Source organism: Athalia rosae, chromosome 2, assembly GCF_917208135.1.
Source record: "Athalia rosae chromosome 2, iyAthRosa1.1, whole genome shotgun sequence".
In the NCBI taxonomy this organism is placed as follows: domain Eukaryota; kingdom Metazoa; phylum Arthropoda; class Insecta; order Hymenoptera; family Athaliidae; genus Athalia; species Athalia rosae.
In genome coordinates, this window is record NC_064027.1 from 26,076,381 (window position 1) to 26,103,154 (window position 26,774).

The following is a 26,774-nucleotide window of genomic DNA, read 5'->3' on the forward strand; positions in this document are numbered from 1 at the left end:
CTGGCGACTCGTTCGATCGAAGTACGGTAGCTATTTTCTACGCTCTGTACAGGCTCAATTTTCGGCAACGATAGTTTTCATAGTTCATTAAATCCTGCAACTTCATTAGTAAATTTCCACTAATTTAACAGTTGAATCATCGTTCTCTCCGATCGATGATTTCGCCGGATGAAAAAAAAAAAACAATAGAAAAATCACATCGTTCGTAAATCGAATGGTCATCTCCCATCTGGTCGTAGCTAAACCGTGCACACTTACAAACCTATTTATCTATTTATCGCGTGCGTTACTTTTCGAATGGTATGTAACACAGGAAAATTGTAGTTGTCTACTGCCTCCTAGCGGTACTTTCATGATATGAAGAGGAGGCTGTCGTCGAGCGGAACAGTTTCGAGCGATCGTTCGCCGGTGCGTGATCAGCTCGAGGCGCCAAGCTGTATCTGTCCGACAATTATTATCATTTGTTTTCATTTCCAGTTTCATTCGAAAACAGAGAAACAAAATCTGAAAAAAAAAAAAAAAAAACTCGTCGCAAGTGGGATCAAAAAACGAATCGTTGGGACCCCTAAATTTTCAATTTTCAAATAAAAAAAAAGAAAAATACGAAGAGAAATCAAAAAACATTTCGATATTTCTCAGCAATTTTTGAGTAGTACCACCAAAAATTTAATCAACGGTTTGAGCTTTTTTCAAGCTTTTATTTTGAGATCGTTCACGGTTTTTTCAAATTTATACAGAAAAAATGAATTTGTGTCTGCATACATCAATAAAATGTCTGTGAGTGCCTTTTGGAATTGGATATAAATAAACATTTGATAATTAATTAATTGAATAAGAAAAATCAACATGAAGCAGCAACGGCAACACGAAAAGCAGCAGGTTGAAAATCTGCAGGTATCGTAACAACGTTCATATTTCTTCTGCAATTCGTATTCGTACTGTAACGCAATCTTATACGCGATATTTAATACCGTTTGAATAACATTTGAGGTGGTGAGTGCATATAATGATTACATTCATGATTATTGTTCTCCTATGCAGCTGATTACGTTATGTAATAGGAGAAAATTGTATACAGAGGATAAGCCTATGAGTTAGGTGCTTCGGAGCGCGAACTCTGCAGACTGCGCGCGGATTTTCTATCTAATAATAGTAATGATATTCCTTTCTGACGAAATCAAATTTCAGTCTACCTGAACAAAAAAAAAAATAAATAAATAATAAAAAATCACAAAATCCCGTGTAACCACCGCCAATTCATGTGAGGATTTTCCCTTTTTTCGGAGCATTTTTCATCCGATATGTTCGTAAAATCCGAACATGTAGGTGGTTTCGTTTTCGTCTGTTTTTTTTTCCGTGCACGAGGTCGCGCGGACACAATTTAAACTCTGTGCGTAACCTACTTTGGTTTTTCATCTGTTTTTAGAATTCATGTAACGAGATCGTTGTACCGATGATTATTTGTCGTGCGAATACATATTACATACCTAAAAACATATTCTTGGTGTATTATTATCACTGGGAAATGAGCGCAAGCGCAGCTTAACGAGTCGATACGGAGAGCTCGGTTTGTAATTCCGTCGACCGTCACCGTCGCCGTCGCAATCTGCATATGCCGCTGGTCGCTGCACCTACGGGAACAATTCCATACTGGAGATTTAATTGGAATTACCAGGAGTACGTCGTCGTCCGAATCAATTCACATCGGATTATAGAGGAATCTTGAAGAATTCCAACGGTAGACACCGGAATTCAGCGTCTCAAAATCCTCAAAAGCTGCAGGGAGGAAAGCTTTTAGACTGTCAATTTTTTTGGAATTATCCGACGGTTGGAATGGATGGAACAAATTGCGCCTTGTTCGGGCATCTATTATCTCAGATTTCGAGGAATTAAACCTATTGCTGAAATTGAGCTTTCGGGAGTTTAAAAAATTGCCGAAGAAAGCCCATTTTCTCCTGATTTCAGGCAACCCGCAGGGACCAGCGCGTAGTTCGATTTAAATTTTAAAGGTCCGTTCTACTAGAATGTTTAAATACCCGAACAGCTGCAGCGGCAAAGGCTTCAGCCTGATTTCGTCTTATTTTTGGATCGTTTTTTTTTTCGTCCATTCGATGACGACCCAAATTTTAATGAAAGATTCCTTGATCAGCCTCCAACAATTAGTTGCATTACAAAATTTACCCTAATTACACGGCAAATTTGAATCGTTCTTTCGAGCACATGATATGCGATGATGTTCCTCAAAAATGTTTGGAAGTTTTTGGATTCATAAACTCCGGTTTTTCCAAAATATCGATCGAACCGAGAAAAAATTCGATTTTTAAGCAAAAAATGAATCATTTCTTAATTTTGGTTTAATATGCTTTTCTCACGTGTTTAGATCTCAGGAATCCGAATCTGGAAGAAAAAGTGATCTATCTGCAAATTCTGCCCCCATGCTAAGAAAATAGAAAAAAAAAAAACTTTTTCTCAACCCACCCTATTACCCATGAACGCAATGTTCCGCATACCTGTCGACGTTTCAGTGTCGTCTAATCGCGTATTTCTGATAAAACAAAACCCGCACAGCAACGCAGGTATTGATTGATTCCCTGGATGGAGTTTTTTCAAGTGTAAAATCGAATACTAGAATCCCTACAACTGATCCCCTCAACATAGGGGAGCTTGGGGGGATGAACTGTCGGGTCTTATGCCCGGAGTCATCGGCCTGCTAATCACCTCGGTATTATTCCGTAACGAAATAATAGAAAAATCGGAATAGTAAAGAACGTAGAAAAAATCTAGTCAAATAAATCAGCTGTTGAGATTTTTTTTTTTTATCTCCTGCTATTTCGAATGCAAGTCGGATCCATTTCAACGTTCGATAGTCACTAAACGGAGACGACACGTGCGGCAGGTCGTCGTCGCATCTTTGCATTCGTTGATTATTTTTTATTCAACTAGTTGCATAATCAAAATAATCACAATGCTGCCGGTTAACACTGCAGCATCCCCACGGCTGAAGATCTCTTTTGAATCCGTGCTCAAATCTAAACATAGAACGGGAGAAAACAGCTGTGGAACAGAAGAGGAGGAAAAAGAAAAATTGGAGTGAATTTGAGCACGCGTTTTATTTAGAAATAAAATTTTGGCACCGCGGTGTCTCGTGGTTTTGTTCTTTCCTTTTCATTTTCTCAAATCTGGTCAATTTTCTCTGTCACTGACAGAATAATCGGGATTACGGCGAGGGATCAAAAAATTTTGGTTGTCGTTAAAAGTCAGTCCTTCGTCCATCACTGTAAGAACGTTAAAAAAAAGAAATGACACAGAGTGCTGAAATTTACGTCAAGCAAATTGATAATTATCGCGTTCTCGTGATTAGTTATCATCCCTATGTTAATCACTTGCCGTTACGTGGGTAATTAGCCGTCGTGAGTTTCACCTTCAATTTTTATTGTCACACCTAATAGCTTCTTGATTATTATCTCACGTCTCATCATCTCGCAAGATATTAGGTCGGAGAAAGAGAAAAAAAAATTAATAAGTTTCAGGTTTTCAATGGAAAAATTAAACGGGCACACACAAAACGACGCTGCAACCTTCTACCTACTTAATTATTTAATTCGTCGATAAAGTTTCCACAACAATTGCCACATAAATGTTGTACGACCAGAAGAAATGAATAAAATAAAATGAAAAAAAAAAAAGGTAAAAAAAGACAAAAGTTAATTAGATAATTTCACGGTCGCTGAGTAATTATTATGAGCCAGTTCGGTCTTCGACAACGTAGGTATGTACAATTTTATGACCTCCTGTTCGGACCGAGCCGGCAGCTGTCTGAAGGTCGTAGGAATTAATCCACTAATTCTATTTACGCGTTATACCTATAGATATACTCGTGCATATCCGTACGCGACAACGTACTAGTTAACCATTTTTTTTTTTTTTTTTTGCTTACACCCACTGTGACGATGCAGAGATAGAAAAAAAAAAATAAAAACTGTATTGAACGTCCCACGGAACGCGTTGGGAAGATACATGTGCGACCTTTAACTCACCTCTAGTCCGATAGTTTTTAGCTTGACAAATTATTTTGAACTGTACAATAAATTCACGAGGATATAATATAGTATTCATTTCAATTTATCTCGATCCATTCATGATACCTACGCGCTCATATCCCCTATAGAAATTGTGTAATAAACAAATCGATTCGGAATGGTTAATTAATTAATTCACGCGTAGATCGGGAATTGTGATTTGATTATGGAATCGGTTTTTTTTTCTTCCGCGATCATCATCTTTCTACCTTTTTTCACCTTTTTATTGCTCAACACTGTCATCTACAACTTTTAATTTCCATATCTGGTATTAACGAGCTTCAGCGTTTATTGATGTCCACGTGTATGTTTATTTTTTTTTTTTTTTGCTTCGTGTTCCCGAAAATTCTCGATCAATGGTGATCAGGTTGTTCGTAAACTAAATAAGGAAATAAGAAAAGGTGAAAAACTCGTGGGAGGAGACCTATTCTGGTAATGAAGAGAAGATAGCGATCTGTACGCGGATTTCTGTTTTCGCCAAACGTTTCGTCGCCTTTTATACATTCAAGTTGAAACTTCGATACGAACGAACGAATCGATCGTCGTCGTATGGAGATGCAGGGAGTCGAGTGTACCGACTACTCGTGTAGGTACGTACGTACGTACCTATAGTGAGGTGAAATTTAGCACTGTAGGTCAAATCAAACTGGCCATCTCCGGATCGGTTGAAAATATTACCTTGCCCTGCGCGCTACGTGTACGTAGCGTGAAAGATATAGTTTCCATATCAATTTCGTCCAAACAGAATACGAATATTCTCTACAGTTATTTCTGGAATGACAGCTGCTTTTCCCGCAGACGCCAAAAACTTTTGCCTCGTCTAAACATCGCATTCTGCACCGCTGCGTCATCCAAACTTTGCCACAATCGAGTCTGACAAACTTCCGAATTCAGTCGGAGTTTATTTTCATGCAGTTATCGCAAAGTTATACGCAGAATTCTGCTGGCGAAAATGCCGCCGATGGTGCGGAAACAACGCACGCGTGTGTTTCGTACAACGGGAGGTTGTTATCTCTGATATTCCCTGTAAGGCTGTTACACCGGTGTGAGAGTATAAAGCGCGTATCTGGATTGTGACGTACGTACCCGGAGAGACCGCGAAGCGTGGTACGTAGACGGAGCGAGTCAGGTTGATAGATAATATTTGTGCAAGGTGGAAGCCGTGGAATATCATCAACGATGATCACGACGAGGGACCCTAGGTGTATATAACTATAACTAACTAACTGTTCGCTGACTCTGGACCGCTATGCCGCGTGTATCCTCAGAAACTCCTCTCTCCGATCTGAGACGAGAAGGACGGAGATAATGTGAAAATGAATAGCGTAAAGAAGGAAAGATTCCGAGATGCCGGACGAGAGAGATGGAGACGAAAGAAAACCGGCGGCAGGTGACCCACTGGCTTCGTCTTTTCAACTTGGTTGGTATCGGCAACGCGACTCGACGATGATCAGCCCGTGTGTTATACCTGCGCACCCCGAAGGACCGGGAGATCAACGTCGATTTTCATCATCGACGGAAAAGCACCTGTCCACTTCGAAACGCGAGCGTCGCGGTGCGAAAAAATCCGTCCAAAGGTGCCCTACGATAGCACGGCGAGAAAATAGCGGCGCTCATATTTGGCTCCGTGCAGTTTCTGGATTTTTTTCTTTCTATATTTAATCCCATATAATAATATCAGCATCGGCAGCAGAAGCGGCGAGCAGGTTCTTCTTTTTCGGACACTTGCCAAACGGGCGGGAATGTCCGTTGAAACATACTTGTATACCTGTGCATTGTGCGGACGTGGTATAGGTAGGCTTGTATCTGGACGTTCTTCTCGGTGGCCGTTGGAGAAAGGGATAACGCTATACGTACAGTCGGATACTCGGATCGCAAACTGACGAACTTATACGTATATATATACATACACGTGTGGAACGACTGGACCATCCGAACCGCCGCTGTACTATACGTACGAGAGCACCTTAATTTCTCTCGGCACTACAGCGATCCCCGCATCAAACCGCAACGCTTAGTTGCACCACCAGCTCGGGTTCGTTCCTCGAGACGAACAGGACGGCGCATAAGCTAGGCACGAGCCAAATACTGCCCTGATGTGGGTCATATTGAGGCATGTTTGTTGTCCCGGTACACCGCAATCGCGACGGTACAGATACGGTCATTCGTTATCTGGCCGGTCGAGAACAGTCATTACTTTTTGTCCAATGGTACACCGATTACGTGATCAGACTCGTCTCATATATACATACTTGGGTTCAATTTTTCATTGAATCCCGTCCGATCCTCAGTCAATTTCCGCAATGCGGAAGTTCGGATGAAAATTCAAGCACTGCGCGTAGTTCGGGCGGGTAAAAATCACGACGATGGACCGCGTTTTATCGTTTCACGTGGGTCCGATGACGGCGATAACCAGATTATTGTAGATGATATTGTAGAATTTTCATTCGGTTTTCTTTATTATTATCGCTGTTGTTTTTCCATCGCGATCCTGCGGGACGTTTCCGCAATGCGGAAGTTTAAAAGTGGCGGGTGGATCGATGGGGGACGAGTTCTGTAACAGTCGAACCTTCGTTGTGCAGGTTCTATTTTTGGTAAATAGAATGATGGGCGCTTCTATATATATGTGTATAACCCTGCGTTTAAAGAGGTGATTCTGAAGTGGATGAAATAAATTGCTTTGCACGCGCAACCGTTTCACGAACGTTTTTAGCCGATGCGGGTTACGAAACTGGAACAGAAATCCGATATAAATTATTATACTCCGTGGAAAGTAGAGATTGAGGATTGTTCTTACTCGTATACGTACTTACATTATACGTACACTGTACACGTATACCTACACCTACCGGTGAAACACACCTGCGACAGACTCGCAATCAGTAACACAAATAAAGTGCAGAGCAGAGATAAGAGTCACCGCGTTTCGTTGACTCATAGTTGATCAGAGAAAATTCGAAAAAAAAAAAAAAAAACAACAACAACGTAACGGAAAACATACGTAGTACGTTAATTAATCTCATATAGCAAGGGGATTTTTGATCCTATTTATAGGTATGTACCGTACTCGTGACATCCGTTTTAGTGGTCGGTATGCTCTGCCGTATAGTAATTCTACGCAGAAACATCTTCTCTCTTGTTTTTTTTTTCTTTTTTTTTTCTCTTGTCTTTTTCAAAACACCCGTCGAGTCGCTCAGGTGACTCACTCGATGCGATAAGAAACTTGACTTATCAAACGTCAACTCGTTCGCTCTACAATTAAGAACCGCACAATACACATAAATGAATTTTGAGCTCCGCTAAAACCACGCAGGATGTATCACAGTACTAAGTGACCTCTAGAATTGTTTTTATCAGCCGAGTTTCGCAAATTCAATTGTTCGTTTATGTAATGGTTTTATTTCATTTTATTTCATTCTATTCTCGTTTCAGGGGCTACGGTAGTGAACCGTGAAGCCAATTTGCGCGGTCGTTTGAATAATTCCGGAGCAGGTGATTTCTTGATGTTGGGAGGGAGTGCGAAAAGTTTATTAGCGTAGCGGCTCTTGAGCGATGGGAGCTGGAATGGGAAGAAGTGGTACAAGCGGGGGTGGACTTCTGGAGGCACTGCCGACCGGAACACCTCTTCACGTCGCGATGTTGGGACTGGACAGTGCCGGGAAAACTACCGCCCTTTATCGGCTGAAGTTTGACCAATATTTGAACACGGTCCCGACCATCGGATTCAACTGCGAACGCATAAGGGGAGGCAGCGGGAAGGCCAAAGGTAAATTCACGCCACCATTTTTCACCCCTGAGAACATCCCGATGTTCCATGCGGTGTTTCTCACTCCGGACATTTTTCAACACTCCAGGGGTGAATTTCCTCGTTTGGGACGTCGGCGGTCAGGAGAAGCTCAGACCTCTGTGGAAATCGTACACGAGGTGTACGGACGGCATAATATTCGTCGTAGATTCTTGCGACGCCGAAAGACTCGAGGAAGCTAAAATGGAGTTGACGCGAACGGCGAGGAGTCCCGATAACGCGGGAGTCCCCATCCTGATTCTGGCGAACAAGCAGGACCTGCCCGGTGAGTCTCTGAAACAAAATAGATTTCGTAAAGACTGTCCACGTTTTTACGCGATATTCGTGACCGGTTAACCGTGTTTGAGAAAAAAAAAAAAAATTTGTTTTTCTTTTTTTTTTTTTTCTCTTCAGGCGCGAAGGAGGTCGGTGAGTTGGAGAAGCAATTGGGAGTTTTGGAGCTCTCCGGAATGCCGGGAAGTTCTTGTATCCGAGTTCAACCGGCGTGCGCGATAACGGGAGAGGGTCTTCACGAGGGTTTGGACACGTTATATCAGCTGATACTAAAACGAAGGAAACTCGCCAAGTTAAATCGTAAAAGGGCTAGGTAGGCCCGGGTCTCAGAGGACTGCACATGCGTCTTCTGATATTGTTCCCAGCAGTCCCCGTCTCCTTTACAGGCGTCGACACCCTCCCCGTCGTCGTTATCGCCGTCGTTCTTGAAAAAGGAAATTTCACACGACGAAGGGATAAGAGAGGACCAGCCTTCCGGGTCAGGAAATTACGGTGTCATTACCAGAGTCATGAAGACCAGTGACATCGAATTTGAAATGGAAATGCTCTGTTCGCCGGTCAGGAGAAGCGATTCGAGAAGCAACAAAATCGGGTCATCCTGGCGGAGTTCCTTAAACAATTATAATTAACGCTGCTAACTAGAGAGAGGAGGAGGAAAAAAATTGAGGAAAACGAGACGCTTTCTACCACATCCGACAAATAAAAAAAAATAAATACATGTAATAAATGGATTATCATCGGAGAAAAAAGGTGATGTACTGATTTCAGTGTTCGAGAGATTTATAAATAAATATCAAGTGAGAGAAAGTGACGAGAAGTGACGATCGGTGGTAATTATTATTTTTCTTTCTTCTGCGGTATCGTACGAATGATTTTTCTTAGGAGTGTAATTTTTCCCTACCGGAAGTTGATGTTTTCTATGGGTATCGTTTTCCTAGATGTAATTCGATACTCTGCAGTACGAAGTGTGTAATACATAAATATGTATAAGCAGATGTGGGAACCGCTGCGGGTATCTCACGTTACAAACACATCGCTTAATAAACGCCCCAAGTTGAAAAAAAGACTGCTGCTGGACCGAGAAGCTGTGCTCTTCAGAATCTCAGATTTCTTCCCCACCATATTGTATATCGCCTAGAACAAAAATCGTTTACGCGACGCATGAACGAGTGAATATCGTTCAAGTTCGACGAAAACCGAAAAACTATATCGAGAAAATAAATAAATAAATAAATAAATAAATAAATAAAAAATGTGTCAGTGCGGATTGAAAGTGGGCATACGGCGTGCAGTATTCGTCGATGATGTGTAACGAGACGTTGCATATAAATAATAATGACGATTGTTATTATCATTATTATTTTATTCTTAAAAACTAACGATCTATAGGTTTTCCGACATCAAGTGCAATATTATATCGTATAAATGATTTTGAATTTGAGAATGATAGATACGCTGAATTGAGGAAAGAATAATAAAAATAATAACAATAACACTAAAATGTACCATGAGTGGCGATGCTAGTCGATTATTGAATATATATACCTAATATAATGACGATGATAGTAATTTTCATTAACAAATAAATTTATATAAGTACGCAAATGAACATAAAACGAAATTGATCAAATAGATTTTACATTATACCACGAATTGAAATACTGATACAAGTACCAATAACGATAATAGAAATCGGTTGACATTAAGAATTTGAATTGTACATAGAAAAAAAGTCTAAAAAAAAAATATTAAATAACTAATGAAAAAAATAACGATTCCTGGCACTCAAGATCAATGATGATCCGATTGATGAATAATTACGAATTTTAGAATACAAACATAATTATAACAAGTACGGATATAAATTGTTAGGTAACTAATATGAATACGTGATTGTTGTTTTTTATATCAGAAAAAAAAAAAAATTGAAAAACATTTATTGCTCCAAATTCTAATACATATATTATCATGAAAGAAAAAAGAAACAAATATCCTGTATCATACATATACATAGTTTAACCCTGTTGTGTTTATATAATTATCATTCGATATTCTATCTATATATATAACAAATTATATACACGTATGGCGCTTCGATTTATCGATAGATGAGCTATTTATACACGGAAGACAAGAAGAATTAAAACAAAATTTAAAACAAAAACTCAAAAAAGTACCAATTGAAAAGAAAATATCGGCACACGTATATGTACATACCTATATTATCATTATCATCATTATTATGTATCACACCTAATACATAATGATTATAAGTATGATAATGTACCTCGTGTCCCAGCATTTATACCGCAGTATTTCTGGTTGCCTGCCATCAAACGCCAGGCCTGCTCTGTGGGTAAGTCAAACTGAAGTCAGTGAATGAACGTGGCGCTATAGGAAGGGTGGTGCCTACCGGCAGGCAACGAGACATACTGCGGTATAAATGCTGGATAACGTGGTATAAAATCGCGTACGTTTTCCGCGCACGTAAATACGAGACATGCCTGTATAATTATAAAATATACATATACTGAAATAAAAATGAAATTGGGCTTTATGATACCTATGTTAAATATGAATTGTATAGCCTGATGTTAATATAACGAATGAATTTAACGCGTCGCATAGTATAAATATATAGATGTATTATGTACCTCCTGAAATTTTCATACAGTATATTATATGTATAAAAAATGCATGTAGCGAAAAAACGAGGAAACAAAGTTTCGTGATCATTTCATTTCATTTTTTTGTTGGTTTTGTTTGTCTGTTTTTTTGTTCTTCCTAATAATTTCTCTCACGTATGTGTCGTAATAGTAATCATGTTTAGCAATCAACAACGATAATAGGTATTGTGTAAAATTTAGATTCATTATAAATCATCTTATAATAGGACAAACTGAATAACATTTAGATTTTTCAATTATATAACGAACAATAGCATATATTATACATCATGTAATCGGTAATATATATAAAAAATTTATAGAAATTGTTTTTTTTTTATAAAATCACTCATATATATATATAGAGAAATATTGTAACAAAAAGAAAAACAGTCATTCACCACATTATGCATCTTCGTTTCACGTATACATGTACCTATGAGTATATTTGGAAAAAAAGGAAAATGAAAAAACATACCATATATTTATATTCATCTATTTGTATAACGTCGCATGGTAATACATACATTATACATATATAGGTATACATATACCGTACCAGAAAAAATTTGCAAAAAAAAACGAAACGGAAAACATCGTTATATATATACATACATTACATATAGCTGTCATCGTATAAATGATATTAATATATTGGATATTAAAAATCATTGTTACGTTCTAACCGAAAGTTTTTTAATTTCCCCTTCTACGTACAAAAAAAAAAAAAAAAAAATATTACATGAAAGAGGATAAGACCATGTATCCCAATTATAATAGAATTTACGCTTACGTCTTACAATTAATTAAATAAATCGTTAGATTCATCATTAGACCTATGTAATATTACTCAAGCATATTTTGGAGGAAGATTTACCAGAGCTTCTGAAAAATGACTGGTGAAAAATGAAAAAACGTAATGTACACATATTCACGTGCGAGCGTACGTATAGTTATTACATATTAATTATAATTCCGGTTATACCTGCGCGTATTACAGGTATGCGCATGTAACAGAGTCGGTCAGTAGTCCGTGAAAACCAGCAGCTTCCAGCGATTCCTATGTACGAACACACAATACACACGCACACCTACTTATCGTATGCATAATTCAAGTTACTCGAAAATTGGAACGAACCTTTCTAGAACTCAGCGATGCGCACCTATACTTTGCTGAAAAAAGAATATGACTCCCCACGCGCCCATTTCTTCAATAATAATTAGAAACAAGAAGCGTTTCGGTTTCTCATGTAGCTACACAGAGTATAGGATTCTGAAAACAAGAAGAAAAAAAAAAAAAATCGACGGGGTATAGTAAAGGGCGACTGGGCGGAGGGAGGTGGGTAGTGATCGATGGCCATCGATTATTTATGACTTTCTGAAACCGATTGATTGATTGATCGATCGATCGATTGATTGGGTTTTGAGCTGTGACGATGAGGTCTGCAACTACCTATTACGCGAAGAAGAACCTTGTGTGCAGCGGCGTAAATAAATAAATGTATAGCGTTATCGGTCGGTCGGTTATTATTGCACGGTTCATGATCATCCCTGTGTATTCATTAATTTCATTGCGTTTCCCGTCGCTTAACATCCGGTCATTCATGAAAACCGGAAGCTAAAATACTGCGCACGTATAATAGGATGTATCAAAAGGTACACACGCACACACACACACACGCACATGTCCTGTACGGTATTGCCGAAGTAAGCGTCTATTTTCTGTTTAAAAGAAAAGAAAAAATTTCAAAAAAAAAAAAAAAAGGAGAGAGAGAAAGATGGAAGAAAAAAAATTAAACTGGAGAAAACACGTGGGTTTAAATACGTCTTATAATAGACCATGGTTGATATGGCTTTCCGTGCAACTGCACAGCTTCGGAAATTCATCTTATATATACCTGTTTATTTATTTCATTCACTTTAATTTTTTTCTTTCTTTCTTCTTCTCGCTATCCAATAAATCAGGGATACCATATGTGTGTATAAAAAAGTTCACGGTCGCTTATTTTTAAACGAAGCCGGGGTAAAAATGGAAACGCATCGAGAAAAACAAAGAAACTTGCCCCGTACGCGGATACGCGTACGGAGCTCTGGCTAACACCAAAATAAGAAAAAATCGAGAAAAACCCTCTGGTTTGACTATACGCTATACGTGTATCTCAATCGAGTGTTCGTATATCCTTATGTAGAAACCGCGTATAATAGTGGGACCCGTATAAAGAGGCGTTTCCGTAGGAGGTTTTCAACTCATTTGAGTGGGCGAAATATTTTTTTTTTCCCCATTTTTTTTTTTTTTTCTCAATCCTCACTTCAAGTTCCGACTATCATAGACTGGTCTTTATGCAAAGGCTAACGTATAAAGCTCTTTTCATACACTTGTTAACATGTGTTGTACGTACGTAGGTATAACGTATGGGGCATTAGAAGCCAATTCGAACCTCGCGATTTTTGATCGAAGACAGAAGTCTCGAGCAATATTCGGACCTACTTCCGGGGATCCCTGTGGATTTTCCCAGGATTTTTTTATCCGCGTGCGAAAGGTCTCCGTTTTTTCACCCCTCGTACAATTCAGTTCTCACTTCTTCCTTCTTTTTCTTCCAAATCCGAACGAGCTATGAGATGATATTTCGAAAATTATTTTACACACGCACGCGAAACATAGACGGAAAATTTTCAAGTTTTCACGAGAATTATTTAGCGGTGTAAGAGACAACAGATGTCGAACAGAACAGGGTTGGGAGGATGGAGGAGGGGAGGAATTTTCGAAATTCTCATTTCTTAATGTATCTACATATACGTATAATATTAGACGCTAAAATATAGATACATTAAACATCCCACGAGCTGGTGATATTCCATGTATGTATAGCGTTTACAAGCCAGCTGAGCCTCTCGAGACGTCGCGACGCGGACGTCTCAAACTATACAGTATGTACGACGACGATCGTGTATCAGATTAAAGAAAGCTGAGACTTTAATGCACGGAGACGTGTGCGAGAAACGAGTGGCATCATCGTGTCGTACATTTTAGATTATGTACTTATATACTGAAAATATGAGTATATACGTCCATTACCAAATGGACCGAAGTACGCTGCAACGTGCATACGTGCTATACCTATAATAATACGAAGAATACCGTGCGCTGGACGTTTGGACAGAGAATGAATTAGATATGTATATATACCAATTACGTACCTATATATACGTATGTAAATTGTGCATATGTAATCCTATGTAAGTATTGGATTATGTGAATCAACGACAGTAATGATGAGCTCCGAGTCACTGACCCCGCGATTCACGCTTCTGTACATCCATGTATGTAATTGTATGTACTTGGATCCTTTTAGCACTTGCTCTTTTTTACATATTCTTACTTACTTTTGCATATTACTGCACGTATCGGCGTATACAGGCTATCTCATTCGTTGATTGAAATCAGTCGAGGGAAACGCTTATTATCATTTTTTTCTATTACTTTCATTGATTCCATTTTAACGAAGTTCATATACATACGTATATGCGTATATTCTCTAAGGCTTTTCAATTAATTCGACGAGTCGCGTTGGCGATCGATTTCATACACATAATAATTCAATTTTAATTATTTATTCGTGCATTGAAAATTTCTCTACCTCTAATTAGAATCGTCGGTAATAGGGATTAATTAATCGGAGTACTTTGCATGAACAGAAACGAGAAAAGAGGAAAAAAAGAACGACCGCTAAGGATGAAGACGGTTTCACGCAGTTGCTAGGCAGAGTAAAGCTGGTCGGGAACAGCTGATATTGATCATTCCATGATCAAAGCGAGGTATAGGTATCGTCGGTTGAGTAAAACATTATATTTTAAACTTTATCTTTATTTTTATTCTATAATTTTGCTCGGAAACCAAACGAAAGCTGCAGATCGAATTAAAAACTGAACGATTCATTGAAACTGGAAAATTCTATTCTGAAAAGTTGATGTCCAGTCTGATCTTGAAACGCCAGAATTCATTCCGCAAAATCTGACAACGAGGTGTATCCTTTAGGATTTTTTCGATTATGGGGTTGAAATTCAACTTTGTTCTTAAACTGGGTTTGAAAACTTGTAACCTTGGATATGAAATTTGCCAAAAATTGAAAGTAAAATACGATATAAGAGAACATTGCAATGTCGCTCGCGCGGAACGCTAGTGTAATTTCGATGCACAAGTAGGTAACGATTACGAAGGTTGCAAGTTAACCGTAGAAGTTGTACGCCGTTTGGTGACATAACGGATTATCTTATATACCACGTCGAGTTTGAACGACATGATGAGGTGTCTACGTATAGACGTGACTCATACCTACGACCTACAGACTTGGAAAAGTTTTTCACAGACCGGTTGACCTTTCATAGTTGTAAATTCTCCATTCATAGATTCGCTTTTTCCATTCAAGCCGCATTTCCAGTTGTAACTGAAGAAGGAAATGTGCTCCGTAGCGGAAATCGGGCAGGTTTTTTTCCTGAATTTCCTGTCATCAAAATTATTTCTTTTTTTTTTTTGTCAGGGGTGATTGCAGACGTGCGAAATACCTGCGCTAACGATGTTTCGAATAATTCATGAATCTCGGTGCAGACGCGCGTACGTCGTTGGTCAGACACAATGTGGTTCGCCTTTGCAGAAGACGAGGGTGGACGCTGGCCGGTAGGAAGAAAGGGAACACGAAAAAAAAAGAATTACGTTTCGCGAGATGAATAGACGTCGTGAGGTTCAGATCGAGCGGCAGAGCTAGACGGTGTGTTCGTTGATGAGGAGAATATTTGACGAGGGGTTTGAGACTACTTGCGACGCCGGAACGAGCCACTTGACTAGTTGACTAGCATCGCCAGACGCACTTGGTATTCATAAGTAGAGGTTTATACCCCGTATAGCTGACAAGCTAGATGGCAAGATACTAAGGGATGTGAAAATCGCGTATCGTACGGTAACGCTTAGAGCTGCCAGTTGCTGGGCTGCAAAAAATATCGAACGACGTTGCCATGGGGATCGTTTCGACGGTAATTCATCGAGAACGACGATGTGAAAACTATCCGCGGATCAGAAATTAATTGAAATCGAAAGTTCGATGTGGACTTCTATTTTTGTTCGGACAGAAAGTTAGCTACGTTCCTTCATCTCTGAATTCGTCTTCCGTGTCGTCGTGGTCTTCTTCTTTTCCGTTCAGTTCGTTTCCGTTTTTCACACCATCTTGTTCTTCGTCGTCTTCTTCGTCATCATTTTCCGATTCGTCTTCCTCTTCATCTTCGACCTTCACTTCATGTTTGGCAACACCTCTTTGCCCTCGTGGTTTAAACGTGAGGTCAAAGTCGTCCGGGTACTGTGACCGGAAATCGTGATGATCGTCTCTCTCGCAGTAATTAGTGAAATAAGTCAACCACACGAGTTCTTCATTCGAGGGAGGCGTAGGGGGTGGCGTGACCTTCTTTTTAACCTCCACTGGGGCGGAGCGGTACATCAATTTTCTCTGCCTCGTTATCGGAGGCTCCATTATCCTCACCAAAGCGGCCAGCAGTCGGCGCATCAGTGCCATCTGAAGAAGAAGAAATTCAGCTGTAATTGGAATCGCGGATTTGTGAAATTTTTTGTTCAAAATTATACCGGCCAACTGTACCTTTCGCGCGGCATCCTCCGCGTCCTTCATCGCCTTCATTTCCTGTCGGAATCCCTGTTTCTCGCACTGTAGAACGACCTCGACCGGAAGATTATCCAGTTGCGCGTTTAGTTCTTCAAGTACCCTTTCGATCGACTTCATCATCGAGTACGAATCAAGGTTCGCGTCGTTTTGGGCTACGCAGTTTTCGTAAGTGTCCTCAACGAAAACGAAGAGGTGGAGAACCGTTTCGGAACATACCAGTTCCCTGAACAGACCCTGAAGAAGGTAGTTCGCGTAATCCTCAAGGGATTTCGCTCGACTTTCTTCCCAGTGAATCGCGAGCTGTTTTGTTCATAATTTTTTAGTATAAAAATGACGAATGTGAAGGTTGTTATTAGGTCGTCACCTCGAGGTCTTGGATTCCTTCGAAGATTTCCGCGATTTCGCCTTTTATCGCTACGTCAGTTTTCACCACAGAAGCCGCCATTTCCACAAGCGGAGCAGCTAAGGATTCGCAATGGATCATTGCGTTTAAATTCTGCAACTCCATCGCCCTGAAGATGTGGATGAGGTCGTAGGGGTCGTCGAAGTACATTTCAGGATCACTGGCGTCCTTTATATCCTGCTCAAACATCTCTGAGTGATGAAAAATCTTTTTAGAAATCCGTCGAGGACTGCACGTCAATTTTTTTAGCTTTCAAAAAATTAGGAATTCGAAACAATACCGATAAGCGAATCCAGGGAGGCAACTTCCTCGGTATTTCCGTATCTCGAAAAGACCTCGTCCTTTCCGGATTCCTTTTTGTAGGTAGGATCGTGCTTTGACCTCCAACTGTGGGGTGCTACGTGATAAAGGAACCTTTGACAAGTTTTTACCATTCGCCATGCCTCTTCCAGGACATAAACTTGGAGTCTGATGTGTCCGACAGATTTCGAAAGGTCGCGAAGGTGATTCGTAAGTTCATTAGTGACCTTGCCAGCGTCTTCAGCTTTTCGAAGAACTTCCATACTCTCCTCGTGGTCTCTGGAGAGGAATTCTTCGAACCCAGCGACATACTGACGGTACTTTCGCTGCGGAATTCGGTAAGTTTGCTGATTCTTGAGGTTCCGGTTCTAAGTTTGAGACCCTCACCTTAATGTTATCCAGTCTTTTCTGTTCTTCGTGAAACTGCTGATCGATTCGTATGCAATCGTCGCGTTCCTGGCCAGCCAATAGTCGCGTTTTAAAAACCTCCCGAGTGTCATTCACGTAGGTTTTGAGGCTGGATCGATCTTTTAAAACTCGACCGCGAAGCTCAGTGAAGTATTGAGGATCCACATCCGTCATTGCAGCAGCCTTGTCGGAGTCCTTGTGAGCTTTCGCCTCCTCAATCTCGATGGGAACATCAACCTGAAGACGAAGGACTTTTATAAGAACCCGCTATCAAAGGGCAATGATGAACTTTACAGGTAAAATCTCACATGAAGTCGACGAAGAAGGTCCTTGAACTGGAGACTCTGATAGCTATGAGCGTCCTCGATTTTTCTACTCTTCGCTTCGTGGTTGCCCTTGGCTTTCCAAGCTTTCGAGGACTGTAGATAACCGAACAGGTGCGTTTTTGGAATGGCGACGAACGGCGATCTCTCTTCGAGGACATTTCTCGAATTGCCAAGGTGCTCATGACCACTTGTAAAGTAGTAGGATGACCTTTTCACTCTTCTCCGGTGAAATATGACGTCGGCAAAGTTTGGGGGAACAATCGGTTGCCGGTTTCCTCTTCGCCGAGGTGGCCTAACGCGACGATCGACTTGACGAACCCGCGAAAAACTCGCCGGGGGTGTAGCGTCGCTCATTTTTCAGTTTTTCCGTACCTTCCGCTTTATTTTCACCCTACAAATGCTTTCTTCGATCCCGCTGAAATTAAAAACCCGAGTTTCATTGGGGGGGCCGTTGGATTTCCACATGCATTCCTATGGATACATTCTTTTTATCGTACAACGCAATCACACAAGGTCCTATTTCTGGAATTCACGGTGAAAATGAGGGGAGAAACACGCGCCTGCGGTACGGAATGAAGACACTCGATTATTCTTATCTTAGAAGTGAAGCTCTGCTTCTCCCTCGGGAATAAATATTTTTTTTTCTCCCTCGTGTAAGATCTCCGTTTCCACCTATCGTTTACAAAAGAGGGTAATATATTCGTCTAATTCACAATACGAAACCTATGTTTGGATCGTTAGTCTCACAGAGAAATTCAATTTGAAAAATTTCACCGTTCACAATTCGTTGATCCGAAAGCTACTGACAATTTCTTCGGTCTAATATATATGAATTGATTGTGCGCTCATAAAATTGTCGTGTTAAAAACTGCCCAGAGTAAATACATGGTTAACTTTCACGAGTTAAAAAGTTAGTTCGCTCAATTTTTGACAAATAGAAAGTACGTGGTAGTCTGTCAATTCTATTATAGAACTTGACCCAGACTATTTTCGGATGGTAAAAAATTGGAGAAATCTTTTTTCTAGGTTTTTCTTTTGAAGTCTACGGAGATTTTTTCGAAAGAAAAAGTTATCTGGAAACATAAAAAACGCATTGGGAGGTGCAGGCTAGACGATTGTGTTGAGCTTCTTAACCAGAGAACCGAATATACAGAGGCTTCTGGATTACCAGAGCGAGTCTGGCGAGCGGTGAGATAAAATGTGATAATCTCGTATCGCGAGAGAACAGACTTGTTATACGAAGTTATGAGACGATCGAGAAAAGGAAAGCACTGAGGCTGGAATCGTCAGTCTGGAACCGGCGCTGACTCAACGCTAAAAACTAACAAACTAAGCTCGATTTATTTGCAAAAAATGCAAACGACGATGGAATCTCACCCGCAAAGGTTCATTTCAGGTATTTAATTTACATTAAATACGAATTTGATTATCATCGGCGATTCAATGTCCATTTTCATTCAACTCACTTATTCAATCAGCACGATTCAGATCTGGGCTTGTCACTCGTCTTTGAGGGAAGAAGAAAAAATGAAATGAAATGAATTATAATAAAATAAAGACTTTTTCACGGCAGTTTTTACGATTATTGCCTGCAGTTAGCAATAAATTCCTGTGCGTTGTTATATTGTGACAGCTTTCGCCGCACGGATTATACTTTCCCAATCAGCCGATGATGGATGAAGAGAAGAACAAGAGAGAGTCAGAGACTTGTGAGATTGGTTGTAAAACATGATTGAAAACCTTCAACGATCGGTAATATGAAGATAGACACTTTTGAACCTTTCTGTTTCAATATTACAGTTTGTTTCTGGCAAAGGGCGCAAGACCATACTGCAATTTTCATCCCCTCTTTTTCGGTCGATCAAACAAACAGCTTCCAGGATACGTAAGGATACGATGTAGCGATGAAAGTCGTAGGGGTCGTCTTCGATCGATTATCTACGAAGTTGAAGGACATTGACTCGAAGTCTGCTATGGATGATAGGTGAGGATCACACGAGGATCGAATAGATCTAGATATTTGATCTACATAAGACTTCTCTTTCAACTCGAACTCGCACTGTGAGGTAAAACTCGCAAAATTTAACTAAAATTATATATTCAGAAATTTGTCTACCGACAAATATCTGCAAAAGTGTATATACATGTATCAAATTTCACCCTTAACGATGTTCCATTTGAACGAAAAATATAAATCCAAAAGCTAATATAAATTAAGATTTCGCAAAATATTTTTATCAAAAAAGTCAGAAGAAATAAGAAGTACGTGAATAATAAAAATTAGATGAAATGAGGAGAACGAACAATTCAGGAATAAACGCGAAGTCATATGGATAAGAAATTGAATTTCCGCAAACGCGTATTGTCTGTTCATAATCTTTTATTAACATTGGTTCTCGTTGATATTGGTTCTCATCCTTCAATGAAAATTGAAGATTTAGAATTCTTGGACATGCTTTTTTAATTTCTTGTCAGATTTGCTCTCTACAATTATGTATGTCTCTGAAAAATGTTGGTTGATTCAATGACTCCAATGACTATGAATACATTTTTTTCCCAACCAATAATCACGAAAAATAGTGATATTTCATTGACGTTTTATTGTTCAATAATATTTAATAGGCGATTCAGTCAACGCTTCGTTGACTGGTACCAATCATCAGTCAACCAACGCTCAGCTCATGACAAAACTTAGCGCGCAATGTTTGAAATATTGCGGTGCTTTTGATGGTCGAAGAATCGACTTTCACCTACTCGTGATATCGAAGTTGAACATGGTGGCTGTGCGATTGTAAATTGTGATGATCTGTCAAAGTGGTTAGAAAATTAGATTATCAGTTTTACGAATGAGTCAATAAAGTTAAAAGAAAATATACTCGCATTATTTTTTGTGATAAAATAAACCGATCATGTTGTCGGCGGCAGCAAATACGATGTCAAACAACGGTGGCTCCTACAGTAATGACAGGCCAAGTAGTGCTGGGGAACCAGAGTTAGCAACCGATGTTGCCTATGGAGGATTTTTTCACTCCGATTATAAAAAGTAAGTAAAGATCTAATCCTTCTTAATATGATGTTCTAGAAAAATAACTCAAATTTTCAAACTTTTTTTACCATGTCATTGCTAATGGTATGTAAACCAGTTCATTGCATGATAGGAGAAGTATCAAATGGAAGATCTCTGGTTTATCCATTTACTTTATCTTGTTTCAGACATGAAGATTTGAAACAAATGCTTGACAGCAATAAAGACAGCCTCAAGCTAGAGGCTATGAAACGAATTATCGGGGTGAGTTGAATTCGAATGCAAATGACTGACGTATCTTATCGGTGAATACGTTGTCAAAAATCATGTAAAGTTTCATTGGTCACATACGTCAGCTCATTAACATAGTAGCGCTGAATCTTTTTGCCTAGATGGTGGCCAAAGGACGGGATGCATCCGAGCTTTTTCCAGCAGTTGTAAAAAATGTGGTATCAAAGAATATCGAGGTAAAAAAGTTGGTGTATGTATATTTGGTTCGGTATGCTGAAGACCAACAGGACCTGGCCTTACTGTCGATATCTACGTTCCAAAGGGCTCTAAAAGACCCTAATCAATTAATAAGAGCAAGTGCCTTGAGAGTTTTATCAAGCATCAGAGTTTCTATGATTGTTCCTATCGTCATGCTAGCAATCAAAGATTCTGCCAGTGACATGTCGCCGTATGTCAGGAAAACAGCTGCGCATGCTATACCAAAGCTTTATTCATTAGATCCTGAGCAAAAAGAGGAACTTATCGGTGTTCTAGAGAAATTATTATCTGATAAAACAACTCTTGTTGTCGGATCTGCCGTAATGGCATTCGAGGAAGTTTGCCCAGAGAGAATCGATTTGATTCATAAGAATTACAGAAAGCTGTGCAATCTTCTTGTTGACGTTGACGAATGGGGTCAGGTCGTCATTGTGAATATGCTCACTAGATATGCGAGAACTCAGTTTATCAATCCTAATTTAGATGTGAGTATCGGAAACATTCCTTCGTTCAATGATTCAGATATTCCTTCGATGAAAGACTGAACTCTTCTCGGATTTGCAGGATCTCGTAGAAGATGAAAACCGTCCATTTTATGACTCAGATTCAGACTCATCGAATTCAAAAAAACCCAAGTTTTCCTTGGATCCTGATCATCGTCTACTTCTTAGGAACACTAAGCCACTTTTGCAGAGCAGAAATGCTTCTGTAGTTATGGCTGTAGCGCAGCTTTACCATCACGCTGCGCCTAGAAGTGAAGTTATGATCGCCGCAAAGGCTTTGATCAGATTATTGCGCAGTCACAGAGAGGTTCAGAGCATTGTTCTTCACTGTATTGCCAGCATATCCATCTCTAGAAAAGTAATATAATTTGAAAAACCAAGATAATCCAGAGTCTTTTGATTTGGGCATAGATCATTCAATGAAATTAACGTTTCAGGGAATGTTCGAGCCTTTTCTGAAATCATTTTTCGTCAGAACTTCTGATCCAACTCACATAAAGTTACTAAAACTCGACATCCTTACAAATCTAGCAACAGAAACCAGCATTGGTGTCATACTCAGAGAATTTCAGACCTATATTTCAAGTAGCGACAAAGAATTTGTTGGTGCTAGTATCCAAGCTATCGGTAGATGTGCTAGTAATATCAAGGAAGTCACTGATACCTGTCTTACCGGACTAGTGTCATTGCTCAGCAACAGAGATGGTGAGTTGAAATTTTAACTGCTCCAGCAATACTGATTTTTGTACATTTTTTTTTCATCACCATACTACAGAAGCTGTGGTGGCAGAGAGTGTAGTGGTGATAAAAAAGTTACTTCAGACCCAGCCAAATGAACACAAGGAAATAATTGCGCATATGGCAAAATTAATGGACTTTATAACGGTGCCTCAAGCGCGGGCTTCAATCCTGTGGCTCCTAGGAGAATATTCCGATAGAGTGCCCAAAATAGCACCTGACGTTCTCAGGAAAATGGCAAAAAGCTTCATGAATGAACAGGATATAGTGAAGCTACAGACTTTGAATTTGGCAGTTAAATTATTTTTATCTAATCCGAACCAGACTAAATTACTCTGTCAGTACGTCTTCCAGCTGGCAAAGTATGATCAGAATTATGACATAAGAGACAGAGCACGATTTCTTAAGCACTTCATATTCAATCAGGAAGGCGGGACTGAAACAAAGCTCTCGCAGTACGCAAAGAAAATATTCCTTGCACCCAAACCGGCACCTATGCTTGAGTCCAGGTTCAAAGACTCCCAGTTTCAACTTGGTACCTTGTCTCACTATCTTGATACCCCATGTGTTGGTCATCACATCTTGCCTCCGTTTCCTGAAGTTGCTCCCGATCCCTCAGTCAGAGACGTTGCAGAGCCGGTCAGTGCACACGAAATGAAAGATGAGAGACATCATAGCAGGAAAGATAAGAGAGAAAAAAAAGGCAAGGAGAAGGAAAATAGCTTTTATAGTGAAGATGAGAGCAGCGCTGCAGAAGGTATAATTCTCCTTTGTAAATCAAGGAGATACACTATAACTTTTGACGTCAAAATTTCAGATTCTGAAAGCGAAGATGAATCTTCTGATTCCTCAGACAGTTCATCAGAAGATGGCAGCGAGTCATCTGATTATTCTTCGGAGTCGGAGAAGTCAGAAAGGCCGGAGAAAAAAAAGAACGTAGTAAAGAAATCCGATGACTCGGAGAGTGGGTCTAGCTCACAGGATTCGGAGAGTGAGGAAGAATCAGAGAGTGACGAAAGCAAGGAAGAAGACAAGCCTGAAGAGAAGAAGAAAATTTCAGTTCAGAAAGAAACCAAAAAAGAACCTTCTCAAGAAAAACCTAAGAGCAACCTCGATCTACTTCTGGATTTGGATGATAGTGAGTAAAAAAACAAGCGTCCTTAGTTCGTGTTGCTATACAATATCAACTATCCAATTTTACTACATGCTGTCACGTATTTTTCTTTTCATAGTGGCACCAATGACATCGATAATGACTCCGACTCTTGGGGGATTCTTGACCCCCATGAATCAGCTGCATCTAAGCGGAGTGACAGAAGTTGGAGCTAGCTTCATTCCTAATAAAGCATCTGAACTGCTTAATAAAATCAGCGGAAAGGGGCTGAAAGTCGAATTCAGGTTCACTAGATCTCAGCATCTCGTTAGTTCTGCCATGACAACCATTGAATTATCGTTTAGAAATGAGAGCAGTGAACCCATGAAAGACATAAAAGTCGGAAACAAGGTATAACTCAATTTGTCGTTTAGTTTTGATTTGATTTTCATTACGTCTCACAAAATTTTTCCTCTAGAATCTTCCCTCCGGTATGCAGATGCACGATTTCTCGCCTATACAATTGCTGCCTCCAAACACATCCTTATCTTCGACGCTAGGCGTGAATTTTAATGATTCTACGCAGCCTGCTAACTTTAGCATCGATTTTTTGAAGGAAGATGAAAAGTACTCATCCTCTGTATCAATTAGGGCCCCGATAGGGGAGCTCATGCGTTCAGTAATGTTACCTGAAAGTTTGTTCACGGCGGAACAGGCGAAGCTTAAGGGGATGAATGAACATGTAGCAAAAACAGTTTTCTCTGGGAATAGAAAACTCATCTCTCAGAAAGTATTTGAATCTTCCAACGCAGCTCTCATTTCTAGTGAAGACAATATTCTCAGGTAAGATCAAAACATAATCTCGATTTGCTTTTCATTTTAATTTTTTTTTTTTTTTGCTAGGTTTGCCGCACAGACTTTGGCTTCTAAGTCCCTGGTATTGATAACAATCAATATCACAGATAACGACAACCTGGAGGTCTGTGTCAACTGTGAAAAAATGGTCGTAGGATCAATGCTTCTCAATGATCTGAAGAGTAACTTGAAATAGTCGGATCATACATTGATTTGATTTTGGAAACCTTGAGAGATTCGCGAATGCTAAAGGGTACGATTGTCTTTAAGTTTTTCGTTTTTTTATTTTTTAGAAAACCGTTTATTGCTCACAGTTATTCGTGTATTTCATTCCACGTCCAGTAATGATAACGAATAAATATAGATATATATTATGCTAGTATATTAATATACAATACTATGAAGGTCGCGTCAAAAAATTTATCAAATTATCATGTGTATAAATATTATTATCGCATACTGAGTTATTATACATCATTCGCCTTGGATTGTATCCCTTTTCACTTTTTTTTCCTAACTATTTATAATAAATATGTCAATGTTATCTATGCACGTTATTCGAAGCTACTATTCGACTTCCGTTTTTTCAACATGAACCATATCAATTTTCGGTTTCCCTCGTTACCACCGTCTTCAATTTCCCAGAATTTTAAACGAACGGCTTTATTCGTCGTTAGAAATTTCTCTAAAACTGAAAACCAGCTAGTGTATCAATCCATGAAACAATTGTTAGCTTTTCTAAGCGAATAAATCAAACCTTTCCACATCGCGTCTGATATCGGTCTGGACAAGCCGATTTCTTCTTCAGGGAACATTTGCGTTATATTTTCAAGAATCTCAATCCCAATTCCTCGCCTTCTATACTCTGATCTAATGTAGGCCGTGTCTAAAGTGGGCATCGAATATTCTTCGTTTGTCATCGAAATTAATGATCCTGGAAATAAATTTTCGATAAAAATTGAAGACAGATGTATTCCAGAGGTATGGAATCCTTTGATTGTTGCTGATCTGTAACCAAATATATAATGATGACCTTTGCGTTTCAGTGTGTAGAATCCGATTGGAATTCCGGATTTCCATCTGAGCATAACTAAATCGGATTCGTCAGCAAAATCGTACATTGACTCGAATTTATCTCCATTCGGCGCGTCACGCTCAGGGTAAACGATCTGGCTCAACGCGTAGTAAACGATTCTTTCCTTCTCCGTTTTTGCCTGTGAAATTGATAAATAACACAAAAAATATGCAGGAAAAAAAGAATCGTTTACCTCACACCAAGAATCTTCTTTTCCAGCAGATAAATTTTTCCGTTGTTGGAAGTGAATATCAATTTCTCCATCAACTTTGATTATGTCTTCGCCACTTTGAATCGCGACAAAATTACCACAGACTCTGCAGTCTAAGCGTTTAAAATCACCTTGGATTCTGTACTTTGATAAATCTAATTCCAGACTCTTTGTCGGCCTGTCTGCAAAACAGCTAAAAATAGAATCGTATGAGTCAAATTTTTCATCCCGTTCTATCTCAGAAGAGAAAAATCATTTTTTCTTGATATCATATTATTTCGAATAGCCGCAGAAATTGAATGAAATATAGTATAATGAATGTCAATGCAAGATCACCTTGAGCATAGCATTGAATCGGTTTTAAAACGACCGTGAAGATTGTGCATCAGAATAAAGTCGAATGATTGTGAGTGTATTTTTTACACTCAGGTATGTACGTTTAAATATGTTAGAATTTGAATCTATTCAGTGGGTCACGAATACAAATTAGAGTTTTGTCCTAATTTCCTACTCATCAAAATTTGAACTACAGCGACGCACTTAGGCCAATAAATATAAGAATGAAAAAGTGAGTGAATTAAAATACATCACAATCTTAACTGCATCAACGCACTCTAATAAAAAAGGACAAGACAAAAAGGTGCGTTGTGTTTTCCTGCTAATGTTTAGAAATTAAAACAACTAAACTGTTTCGAAATACAGTTAACTATTGCTGATTACAGTTATATATCCGATTTCTAGCGAAGTCAGATTCGTACTGACCACACCATCATTATGTGACCTAAAAATATTTTAATCATTATACCTCAATATTCAAAAGTTGCTAATCTCATGTTATCCTAGTCTTAGAAAATGCAAA

The 26,774-nt window shown here is 39.3% G+C and overlaps 4 protein-coding genes and 1 long non-coding RNA gene across 7 annotated transcripts; 2 read left to right on the forward strand and 3 right to left on the reverse strand.

Moving 5' to 3' along the window:
* The first annotated feature begins 378 nt into the window (after positions 1-378).
* On the forward strand, positions 379-11,508 carry LOC105687838 (ADP-ribosylation factor-like protein 4C). Of its 2 annotated transcripts, none has more exons than XM_012403745.3 (4): positions 379-894; positions 7,512-7,845; positions 7,934-8,149; positions 8,278-11,508. In XM_012403745.3, exons 2-4 carry the CDS (start codon positions 7,632-7,634, stop codon positions 8,472-8,474), a joined length of 627 nt encoding a protein of 208 aa, XP_012259168.1. In that variant the 5' UTR covers positions 379-894; positions 7,512-7,631; the 3' UTR covers positions 8,475-11,508. The 2 variants fall into 2 exon arrangements, with proteins under 2 accessions (XP_012259168.1, XP_048507009.1); XM_048651052.1 differs by lacking the exon at positions 379-894 and adding an exon at positions 6,486-6,673.
* On the reverse strand, positions 3,092-6,486 carry LOC125500023. The gene is made up of 2 exons (XR_007277197.1): positions 6,332-6,486; positions 3,092-3,275 (listed from the first exon to the last, which is right to left on the reverse strand). It is a non-coding gene; the product is annotated as an uncharacterized LOC125500023 (long non-coding RNA).
* Positions 11,509-12,772: 1,264 nt separating the features above from the next.
* On the reverse strand, positions 12,773-18,819 carry LOC105687733 (cilia- and flagella-associated protein 100-like). Its single transcript, XM_012403586.2, has 6 exons — positions 17,909-18,819; positions 17,580-17,837; positions 17,173-17,518; positions 16,854-17,083; positions 16,466-16,789; positions 12,773-16,384 (listed from the first exon to the last, which is right to left on the reverse strand). The coding sequence occupies exons 1-6, from the start codon at positions 18,278-18,280 to the stop codon at positions 15,956-15,958; spliced, it is 1,959 nt and encodes a 652-aa protein (XP_012259009.2). The 5' UTR covers positions 18,281-18,819; the 3' UTR covers positions 12,773-15,955.
* A 1,864-nt stretch (positions 18,820-20,683) lies between these two features.
* LOC105687792 (AP-3 complex subunit beta-1) lies at positions 20,684-25,186 on the forward strand. The gene is made up of 10 exons (XM_012403681.3): positions 20,684-20,969; positions 21,140-21,215; positions 21,344-21,925; positions 22,005-22,301; positions 22,381-22,648; positions 22,719-23,438; positions 23,499-23,819; positions 23,914-24,185; positions 24,253-24,617; positions 24,678-25,186. Exons 1-10 carry the CDS (start codon positions 20,836-20,838, stop codon positions 24,823-24,825), a joined length of 3,183 nt encoding a protein of 1,060 aa, XP_012259104.2. The 5' UTR covers positions 20,684-20,835; the 3' UTR covers positions 24,826-25,186.
* Positions 25,061-26,682, reverse strand: LOC105687796 (protein FAM169B-like). Of its 2 annotated transcripts, XM_012403686.3 has the most exons (5): positions 26,252-26,681; positions 25,898-26,108; positions 25,663-25,843; positions 25,387-25,563; positions 25,061-25,320 (listed from the first exon to the last, which is right to left on the reverse strand). In XM_012403686.3, the coding sequence occupies exons 1-5, from the start codon at positions 26,299-26,301 to the stop codon at positions 25,184-25,186; spliced, it is 756 nt and encodes a 251-aa protein (XP_012259109.1). In that variant the 5' UTR covers positions 26,302-26,681; the 3' UTR covers positions 25,061-25,183. The 2 variants fall into 2 exon arrangements, with proteins under 2 accessions (XP_012259109.1, XP_048507008.1); XM_048651051.1 differs by having other exon boundaries at positions 25,663-26,108; positions 26,252-26,682.
* Positions 26,683-26,774: the final 92 nt, after the last annotated feature.